This window comes from Lycium ferocissimum, chromosome 2, assembly GCF_029784015.1.
Source record: "Lycium ferocissimum isolate CSIRO_LF1 chromosome 2, AGI_CSIRO_Lferr_CH_V1, whole genome shotgun sequence".
In the NCBI taxonomy this organism is placed as follows: domain Eukaryota; kingdom Viridiplantae; phylum Streptophyta; class Magnoliopsida; order Solanales; family Solanaceae; genus Lycium; species Lycium ferocissimum.
In genome coordinates, this window is record NC_081343.1 from 51,283,461 (window position 1) to 51,294,860 (window position 11,400).

General features: G+C 31.9%; 1 protein-coding gene across 1 annotated transcript; it reads left to right on the forward strand.

The window, feature by feature from the left end:
• The first annotated feature begins 4,804 nt into the window (after positions 1-4,804).
• On the forward strand, positions 4,805-8,446 carry LOC132047709 (G-type lectin S-receptor-like serine/threonine-protein kinase At4g27290). Its single transcript, XM_059438715.1, has 6 exons — positions 4,805-6,161; positions 6,945-7,123; positions 7,244-7,454; positions 7,556-7,790; positions 7,892-8,042; positions 8,132-8,446. The coding sequence occupies exons 1-6, from the start codon at positions 4,805-4,807 to the stop codon at positions 8,444-8,446; spliced, it is 2,448 nt and encodes an 815-aa protein (XP_059294698.1).
• Positions 8,447-11,400: the final 2,954 nt, after the last annotated feature.

Below are 11,400 nucleotides of genomic sequence, written 5' to 3' on the forward strand. Positions count from 1 at the left end.
TGTGGACGCTGCGTTTCATGCCACGCAGGTGCATACAGATGAGTAGAGCATATTAGTAGAAGATGTTTCAGCTGGATTGGCGAGCTCCATTTCCTTCCGGAGTGTTGCCGAGTCAGAGTATCTATGTTATGGTATCTTGATTTATGTTAGAGACTTTGCGACGCAGTCACGTATATAACATGTCGGTCTTGTAAGCGGCTCGTAAGCCGATGTATCATTATGCATTATGATACAAATTTCATATGATTACGTATTTTACTTGATTTGAGAAAGACGAAAAGCATGTTTTTGAAAAGCTTTCATTATGCATTCATTTCATGATTTAAGAATCCAGTAAGATTATGAGTATAACGAGAACCAGCGGGTTCGCTCGGCCCTAAGTAAGGGTCGGGTGCCCATCATGCCCTATTAAAAGTTGGGGTGTGACATTAGGCCCGTGCATTTGAAGGGCAATCCACACAAAAAAGAAAAAGAAAAAGAAAGTACAAGATATATATCCGATCTGAAAGCTAGACATTTTTTTATTCAACAATTTGTGAAAAATATAATGAATTAGGCCCATAATAGTAATATGAAATATCGAAATGATTAGTACCCCTCTGTACCTATTTATATGACACTCTTTTCTTTTTTGTCAATCCTTAAAAAAAGACATCTTTCTATATTTAGTAACAACTTAACTTTAAAATACTCATTTTATCCTTAATGAAATTATTTACAGCCACACAAATATATATAGCTCATTTTAGACCACAAGTTTCAAAAAATTTAGTTTCTTTCTTAAAATCTGTGCTCAAACACCTTCATATAAATTGGGACGGAGGAAGTAGCATTTTTCAATATTGGGATCAAATAATACAATGTGATTTCTTGCGCAAATTAATGTAATTGTTATTGGCATGGACTTTTCTACAACGACGGGATACATCAATTCTATTACGATAATTTTCTTAATTTGTAGTAATAGATAAATTCCTTAATAAAATAAAAGAGAAGAAACAGTTACAAGAATTTTTTTAAGACATTCAAATCATGATAATAAGTTGACAAAATGGTAAAGCTACGCTTAGAGAAAATTTATAAAAGAAAAATTAGGAGAAAAATAAAAATTTAAAGTGAATGAAAAAATAGTAATAGAAGATACTTCAAATCTTTCCACTGGAGAACCAAACTTTCAATACAAGGGAGAGGCAAGCTAACTAAAATAATATACTGATATTTTGAATTAATTGAATTATAATTATCTTTCTGTAATAAAAATTCACTACAAATGTATTCAGTTTTTGTTCGACCCGTGCTAGCATGGGCCCAACACAAAAAATAGTACCACACTTTTCTTTTTAGTCTGTCTTAAAAAAATGATATAATTTTTTGATTATAAATCATTTAACTTGAAACTTCCCCTTTTACCTTTAATAAATGATTTAAATAAATATTGCTATTTTTTGGTCTCAAAGAGGGGAACATAGTTTCCTTTTAAACAGGTCTTCTCTTTTAAAAAGTATTAATACATTTTTGCAAATTTTGTATTCGTAGCAAACATTAATATAATAAAGTTTTGGATACGGAGCACGAACTACAGTGTTGTATTAATCGTGTTTTGAACATACAACTTATTAGTAATATAAGTAAAAAGATTCAAGCGAATTTTTATTTAAAAAGCTGACAAAATAATGAATAAAATAATTACAATTTGACAAATTTTATAACCAATTAACATTAATAAGAACAAATTTTGAAATAAAAGAAAAATATATGGGTCAAAAAATTAATTTGATGTGTAACTATATAACATAAACTTTAGTAAATTTTAAAGAAAATACATTTATGATGTGATACTACACGATAATATTTCCACTAAATTGATATAAATGATAAAAGTACTTATTAACAATATATCATTGTAATTATGAAATAAGAACAAAAGCAAATATTGTATCATGCTAACAACTTTTCTGCTATTTGTCGAGATAAATTACGCATTTGAATTATCCGCTCAACTTTCTAATTTTTATTTGTGAATGAAAAATAAGAAATGATTGATCTTCAGGAGAATAATGTATAATGACTCACAGTTATTGTATAAAATACAATTCAATCTAAGAAGCAAATATATATCTTTGTAAACCTAATAAATTTATAGCATTAAGCGATAGTAAAAGCGAGATAGAATATTAGATTTTTTGTGCTTTACAACTTAAGAAATGAATGTTCTCATAATTAAAAAATAATAAGTTATATTACTTTATTAAATTTTAGTTTTTATTAGGACCAATAAAATGTAAAGATTTCAATGGAACAAAAACTTTGAGATGAAATGAAATCAAATAATTTTCAGTACATACTTATTCGAACGAAAATGTAATACTAATATTATGTTTATCGTTAGTCCATATTAAGTTTATTGGGCCCGTGCGAAGCACAGGCATCAACATCTAGTATAAGATAGAGTTTCAGGTGGTTGCCGACCAAAGGGCAATCTGGGATTTTGCATATTTAAGGCAAAGGCAACCAGCTTAGAATGGTGGACAGCACATATTATTTGACCAAAAGACTTATTTTTTCATCAACCGCCTTATTTTTAAAAAGTGAGGGTTTGTGCCAGGCAAAGACAATAATTGTTCTTACTTTTTCTCAGTGTCCAGCTTATCTGAGGGGTAGCAATCTGACGTGGCAGTAAAAAAATTGCTTTGTCCACTGTTATTTTTGAAAATTCCATCTTTGTAAAAATACAGCTTACAAATAAAGAGCATTATATTTTCCATTCACAAATTGCTTCCTATTTACATGCAAAATAAATTTACACGTAGGGATATCCTATTAATGCAGAAACATTACAATTTCACAAGAAAGTGACAGGGACAGAATTTAAATATTACAAACAAAAATTTAAAATCTTTGGACCATATTATTTGACCAAAAGACCCAATAACTTTCCTTTCATCAACCGCCCCAACCTTCGAGGTTTGTGCCAGGCAAAGACAATAATTGTTCTGATTTTTTCTCGTGTCCTGATTATCGAAATAGTAAAAACACCACATGACTGGCAGTTAAAAATTGCTATTTTCACTGTTATTTTGATGTTTAATTTAAGATTAAAAAGAATAGTCATTTATTTTACTAAATAAAGAATATATTTTCCATTCACATATCTTCACAATTTAGTATTGTCAATTATTATTAATTTAATAAAGTTGTTGATATCCTATTAGTATAGAAACATTACAATTTCACAGAATGACAGGGACACAATCAAACATGTTTAAAGGATCAAAAATTTAAAGTCTTTCGCTATTATAATGATTTTTGGATTTAGTTCTTTATATTTATTTAATAAGTTTCTAACACATAAATAGTAATTTGAGTAAAAAATTATTAGACTTATGAAACCTCAAATGGTCTGATTTCAAGTATAAAACATCGTTAAATAAACAACTCTGATTTTCGAAATAGTAAAAACACCACATAAACTAAAGTTAATATTTTGCTATTTATAAGCCATTAAACTTTGATGTTTAATTTAAGATTAAAAAGAATAGTCATTTATTTTACTAGATTATAAAAATATATTTGAATAGATCTACATATCTCACAATATAGTATTGTCAATTATTATTAATTTAATAAAGTTGTTGTTAGCCTACTTAGTATATTGATCAGTTCCTGATGGCTTCACAGAATGCTCGCGGTACACAATCAAACATGTTTAATAGGATCTGAAAATTATGGGTTCAAGTTTGGCACTCTATTATAATGATTTTTGGATTAGAGATTATTCTTTATATTTATTTAATAAGTTTCTAACACATAAATAGAATTTGAGTAAAAATTATTAGATTCGGATGAACCCATAAATTATTTATTGCATCTATCCATGTTGAAAATCAAAGGGAAGAAAAAAGTTATTTCTTGAGCTTAAAATCAACGTAGTAAGTAATAAACTTAGTAGGCATTTGGCCATAGAAATAAAAAATAATTACACATTTTTTGGATTTTTTGAAGTTGGAGTTGGAGTTGTGTTTGGCCATAATTTTTGCAAATAATATTTGGTTGTTGAAATGTATTTTTCCCAAAAAACATAAAATATGATTTATACCTCCAATTTCTAAAAACTAGCAAAACCGCCCAAAGCAATTAATAAACATAACCAGTGCGAGAAATATAGCAATTGCACTTGAGATCAGCTTATGGAGTGCTCAAAACTGATGGTTTCTTTCCATCAAAAGGCTGCAACTGGGAGGTTTACTGGCGTAGATAGAAAATATAGTATCTCTAAATATGGTTTTGTTGCAGAATTTCCACCTGCTTCTTTTCTTTTAGAGGCTTTTTAGCACGTGATGTTCAATGTTGTTGGAGTGGAGAGCAACTGAGCAACATAAGTTGCCTCTGACCAGTGGATAAAGTTGTATGAACTTTTAGGGTAAAAACTGAGCAACATAAAAACTTTTGGGTAAAAATTGAAAGCAATTGAAAGCAAAAACAAAAAAACAAAAGTAAAGGCCCAAAACAGAAAATGAAAAAGTGCAAAAAGTGAAAAATAAGATTTTGGTTGTTTCCCAAATTCCAAATACAGTATTTGAAATTTTTATGACCAAACACTATAAAGTGAAAAAAATGAAAGAATATTTCAAAAAAAGTGAATATTTCTCATGGCCAAACAGGTCCTTAGTTTTTTGGGTAAGCTTGGCTCAGCACGGGCACCTCACCACTAGTGTATGTCTATATATAGTAGTATCATTCTCTTTCAAATCCCACAACACTTGTATATTTTTGTAAGTAAAAGTATCTCTCAAATCAACCAATCATGGAAATCAAAAGGCAACTTTTTCTCCTTTTCCTGCAACTTATACTTTGTTTGGGAGCAAACACAAACACTAGCAGGAATCAGAACTTTTCCCTTGGAGATACACTTTACGCAGAGAAATACATAGCTATTGGCATGACAATGATCTCATCAGGTGGAATCTTTGAGATGGGCTTCTTTCCACTAGATAAGCTTTCAAAGTATTACTACATGGGCATAAGGTACAAGGAAATAACACCACAAACCATAGTTTGGGTTGCAAATAGGGAGACTCCACTTTCTTATTCCGAAATGGACAACGCGCAGCTCAAAATTATAAAGGGCAATTTGGTGCTTCTGAACGGCTCTGGACACTCAATATGGTCCACAAATGTAATCAACTCAACGAAACCTGTGTTAGCGATTCTTCGTGATGATGGTAATTTGATCTTGATCGATATTGGGTCCAAGAATACTAATTCATTAATGTGGCAAAGTTTTGATCATCCTACCCACACGTTTTTGCCTGGTTCAAAGATTGGCTACAATAGAAGAACTAAAACTAAGCAAGCTTTCACTTCTTGGATCGACTCTGAAGATCCTAGTCCAGGTCTTTTTACCCTTGAGATGGATCCAATCAAGAATCAGTCTGTTATTAAGTGGAACAAAACTGTGGAGTACTGGTCACTTGGACTTTGGAATGGATCACATACGTTTAGCGCGTTGCCTGTGATCTCCAATCCCGCCTACAACTTCACATTTATAAACAACGAAGATGAAATCTATTTCACCTACTTCATTTTCAATCCTTCAATCATGTCGACAGTCATAATAGATGTCTCGGGGGAAATTAAGGAACTGGCATGGTTTAATATTTCCACGCAGTGGAATACATTTTTCAGTCAACCAGCGCAGCCATGTGATGTCTACGCTTATTGTGGTGCATATGGTGCCTGCAATACTGAGACCAGCTCAAATAGTAATAATACTACTCCCTTATGTGATTGTTTGCCTGGTTTCACTCCTAAATCAAAGAAAAATTGGGATTTGAACAGCTTCTCTGGTGGTTGTGAGAGGAAAACAAGTCTGAATTGTGGTAATAATGCTACTGCGAAGGAGGACAAGTTCTGGAGACATTCTCATATGAGATTACCAGTTAATAATCACACTCTGGCAGTTGGTGGATCAGCTGAATGTGAAACTACTTGTTTAAATAATTGTGCTTGTACTGCTTATGCTTTTGTTGATGGCAACAAATGTCTAATTTGGGATGGAGACCTCTTCAACTTGCAACAACTCTCCGAACATAACGCTAGTGGAATTACAATATACGTCAAACTGGCTGCTTCTGAATTTTCTGTAAATTCAGTTCCCAAAGGTATCCGGAAATGATTACTAGTAGTACTAATTAGTGGTTATATATGTTGCTGATATTTATTTGGGAAAAGGGTTATCTACTTTACTGTAAAGTTTTCAAATATACCCCTGTATTGACGGAAACTATCCCCCAAAATAACTCGAAATTATTTTTTAAACCCGCTCCATCATTTAAATCTGATCCAACTAAACAATAACCCATACGATCCCCTTATTCTCCCAATTCCCTCAAACTTCATACCTATGAATTTGGAGGAATAAGGGGATCTTACCAGTTATTATTTAGTTAGGTCGGATTTAAATGATGGAGCGGGTTTAAAAAATAATTTCGAGTTATTTTGAGGGATAATTTTCGTCAAGTGGTATATTTGAAAATATGTTGATATTTTTAGCCTTTTTTTCAAAGTAGAGGGGTATTTTTGACCAATTTCCCTATTTATTTGAAGTGGATGTCATATTTCTTGTTTTTGCTACTGCAGTTGCATACCAAGCGCCTAATTTGAGAAGGCTAAAAGTTGTTCTACATACTACAATTGCCACTACTCTTATTCTATGTAGCTTTATCTACCTATTTTACAGAACAAGGAAATCAAGAACAAAGAGTAAGTAAACATTAAATTAAGAGTCTTAAGTTATATATACCGTCACTGAAGGAATTTCTACATCATTATGTCATCTTTACCGGTTAAATAGGAAACCAGTCTTATTTTCAAGATTACAAAGCTCAGATTTTATATTAGCTTCACAATTGTTTTGGTATTATATCATCCTTTTTCTATCAAAGGAAATCCTCAGCCGCACTGGTTGAACACTGAAAAGGGATCAGCAAACGACTTACTAAATGAAGAGGATGAGAAAGGCATTGATGTTCCATTCTTTAGTTTGGAAAGCATTTCAGCAGCAACAGATAACTTCTCAGAAGAAAATAAGCTAGGACGCGGTGGTTTTGGTCTTGTTTATAAGGTTATCGCAAAGTACAAGTATCACCTTTTTTCTTAGTCAAAACCTCTTATTCATGATCAGCTATATATGTATGTTTTCTTAACGTAATAAATACTTATAATATACTGAAAATATTTTCAGGGGAAGTTTCAAGGGGGACGAGAAATTGCAATCAAAAGATTATCAACGCAGTCGGGTCAAGGCATAAATGAATTCAAGAATGAGGTAATTCTGATTGCAAGACTTCAACATCGAAATCTTGTTAGACTTATGGGCTACTGCGTACAAGGAAGTGAAAAGATTTTGCTCTACGAATATATGCCAAACAAAAGCCTAGACACCTTCATTTTTGGTTAGTGTTTGTATACAATTTCCTATTCTCAATGTAAGCTAAGCTTCTTTTTGTTATTGATTACTGTGTTTTTATTTCTTCTGTGATCATAGCTACACAAGACAAAAGATATCCTGTGTTAGATTGGAAGAAGCGATTTGATATCATCTTGGGGATTGCTCGAGGGCTTCTTTATTTGCATCATGATTCAAGGTTGAGGATCATTCATAGAGATTTAAAAACAAGCAACATTTTATTGGATAAAGAGATGAACCCCAAGATTTCAGATTTTGGTTTAGCAAGGATTGTCCGAGGGAACAGTATGGAAGCAAGTACAAAGAAAGTTGTTGGAACATAGTAAGCTCAACTTGTAGCTACTAATCATGCTAATTTTAGTAATTTACTGTATCACTTCTCAAATTTTGCATGACACTATTTGATCACTTGGCGCTATGCAGTGGTTATATGTCTCCAGAATACGCATTAAATGGATTATTCTCAATCAAGTCGGATGTCTTTAGTTTTGGAGTAGTTATGCTTGAGATTATCAGTGGCAAGAGAGTTACAGGATTTTACCAGCGGGAGGAAGCTTTAAACCTTCTAGGTTATGTGGGTGAAAAATTCATCTTGTACCTCAACTTCAATTTTGGTAACTATTTTACCGCTTTTGATTTCCTAACTCTAAAGTTACATCTCAGGCATGGAGATTATGGAAGGAAGGAAATGCCATGAGTTTAGTTGATGAATCACTACATGAATCAAGCAATATTGAAGATGATGCATTATTAAAATGCATTAATATTGGACTCTTGTGCACGCAAGAAGATGCTGGTATTCGTCCAAGCATGCCTGATGTAATTATAATGCTTGGTTGTGAAAATATTTCTCTACCAAAACCTAGAAAGCCTGCTTTTACAGTAAGAACACGTGGTTGTAGCACAACTTCATCCTCTACGAAGTCTTACATCAATTCCAACAATGAGTTGACAGTTACTACCTTAGATGGCCGGTAGCTTAGACTTTAGAAATTGTATTGTATTTATCTAACTATTTAATTGGCACAAAATGGAAAGCGTATATAATCCATCCAGAGAGAGGATAAAATTTATCCTTTCTAGATCTAGCTAGCAGAGGAGTGAAAGGGATTCAGATGAACCCCTTCCCGCCGCTAGTTCTAGCAAAAATAATTATCTCGTCTTTGCCTTTGTCATTCACTGGGTGACTTTTTAATTAGAACTTCATATATTTTTGCTTGAGTTCATCAAATTTGGCTATTTATCTTTTCAAATACGTTTGTCACCCCAAAGCTAATGGCAATAAGAGGAATACTCAAGGAAAACAAAATCAAGCATTTACAATAATTGCATTAATCATGTTGCTTAATTAAATTTTATAGTTTTTGGAGTCTACAAGGACCCGTGCTTTTATACACTTACTCTCTTTCGTTTTTTTTTTTGTTTGAAGAATTAAGTTGTGATAGCTTTATAGTTAAATATACAAATGACTATTAAGTAAACAAGTGAAGAGTTGCAATTCAAAATGACCACAGAGTTTGTCTCTCGACTTAGATAAGAGTGGATTGCTAATTACCAGAAAAGAAGAGTTGATTTCCTACTACATCCTAGCCCTTTTTATATAGCTTTTGAGTTTTCCTTTGCGCTAAGCCACTAGTCCAAAGTGCATCAATTTCTGTAGTTGGCTTTGGCAAAAATTATCTCTTGCAAATTTAGAAGTAACTCAAATTAAACTTTATTGTTATTCCTGATGATAATCTTTTGTGTCACACAAATGTTCTGACATATTTAAAATTATCAGCTTCAAAAATCTAAAAACTATATATATGTCATGACCTATTTTAAACCACAACTTTCAAAATTTTTTGTTCCTCTTCGAAATATTATCTGCATTGTAGAACGAAAAAACAAAAATAAAACTTACATTTACATGTAATAGTTTAATCAGTTTTGTTTTTTACTTTTTAAATACCTATAGAGGATATCTAATACCCTACTATCTGGAGAATTATTGGTGGAATAATGTGATATCGCTTAGATAATTTGAGCTGGAGTTAAATTGATTTTATTTGAAGAATAATGTGGATTAAGTTTGTTATTTTATTTATTTTAGTTCTTTTTGTTGATTTTAAATGTAAAATGTCAGTAGCTTTAAACTTTTGTGAAAAAAAGGTAAAGAAAAATAAAACAATATATGCTACATAAGATTAATTGAAACATTTGTGTGCGTGTATAAATAGCAGAGAGAGAGAAAAAGTGAATATGTTGTCAGTGAAAGGCAATGAATGGAGGGAATACGTGGTCAATTCTGGGCCTTGTGGTTAATGAATGAGTGATGAAATATGACATAAGCAGAAGGGTAATTTTGTCAAGACATACAAAAGTCTATACAGCATAATGCTACACTTTCACTAATTACCAGTAGCATTCTGTTTTGGCCAATTATGTTATTCTATTTTAACTGAAATTACCAAATTACCCCTTGGACGACGATCCTGCCTTCAAACTCACTCTTCTATGTAGTAGAAATTTTATACTCCTTACAACGTCAAAATTTATTTTTTTAACAAATTAAATCAGGTTTCCATATACTTCGTGTTTCAGAAAACTAAGAAGTGCGTCATTTATAACAACATTTTTAAAGTTAAAGTTATTAATTTATACTAGTAAATTTACCCGCGCTTCGCGCGGTCAATAAACTTCTTTTAATACATGCAGACAAAAAATTGAAAGTAACAAATATATGCAAGATATACATATGAAAGATCTTTTAGAAAAATTAATATATAAGATAAAAGATACAAAACGGGAAAAAACCTTCAATAGAAGCATCTCATGTGTGTTTTATAAGTTTATAATAGAGTTCTCAAGAAATAGTCCTCCACTCATATAGGAATAACTTTTCATATATATGCATATAAAAGTTAGTTCTATGATCAATATTGCTTAAATTATGTAGGAGCATATATTATTCTTATAAATTTGATCGATATAGAAATAAATTTTCTTGTATATGCATGTTAAAGTTAATGACTTAATTCTATCATACATACCCATTTTTTCTAGTTAGTCGCAACACTTTCCATATAAGCAGTTTCACACAAAGAGTGGAACGAAAACAAACATATGCTTAAAAACGTATGATTATAAATTTTTCATAAGCAAATTCTATTTAGAGAAAAAAAAAACCATATCTTTGAGTAAAAGAAATCAAATTGTTGGTAATTCAACATTTTAAATGCATGATTAATACTGTGTTACCGTGTTGAGTTGGACCTTGATTAATTGGAGCGTCAATGCAAGTATCGGACACCGCGCGAGAAGCTTTAAAAACAATAATGTTGTGTTACTGCAAATAGTGAAAGAAGTCTGTAAAACGCGGGTTTGTGTAGGTTGGATTATCAAAGGAAGTGCAAAATGGCTTACCTAAAACAATAAAAATCAATGCTTGTACATGTATAGTTTTAAAACCAAATAAATTGGTTCCGGAAACCAACTTCGAGTGGCTCTAAATAACAAATATATTATAAGGTTGTCTTGTTTGACAATATGGGTGTTGGAACTATCAATCCCGACTACTTTACTTCTATAGGTAGTCAATCTTAAAAGGATATGTACATATGTGAGGTGATCGTTCTTTTGGAAGAACTTCAAATTTGTCCTTGCATTTAAGTTGGACACTTTGTTTCTGCCATGATTGGTGCTATCACTTCCGTTGCCCGCCTCGTCTCTCTTCACAAAACTTGTTACCGTCTCCGTTGTCGTCGGTGTATCCGTGTTTAATTTGATGGCTTCTCCGAAATTAAAGAGCACATACCATATCAAATGAAACTTGTTTAATTCAATACGTGAGCAACGAAACAACTAATAGACAAAATACTGAGTAGTACAATTAACATAAAATGAGGTGGAAAAAATATATGTTGAAGAGGAAAAGAGAATTTGCCGGCCAG

Coding starts and splice junctions, on each gene's coding strand:
- LOC132047709 (XM_059438715.1), top strand. CDS start 4,805: ATGGAAATCAAAAGGCAACTTTTTCTCCTTTTCCTGCAACTTATACTT. Junction 6,162..6,944: donor TGTAAATTCAGTTCCCAAAG/GTATCCGGAAAT, acceptor TTTCTATCAAAG/GAAATCCTCAGCCGCACTGG. Junction 7,455..7,555: donor CCTAGACACCTTCATTTTTG/GTTAGTGTTTGT, acceptor TAGCTACACAAG/ACAAAAGATATCCTGTGTTA.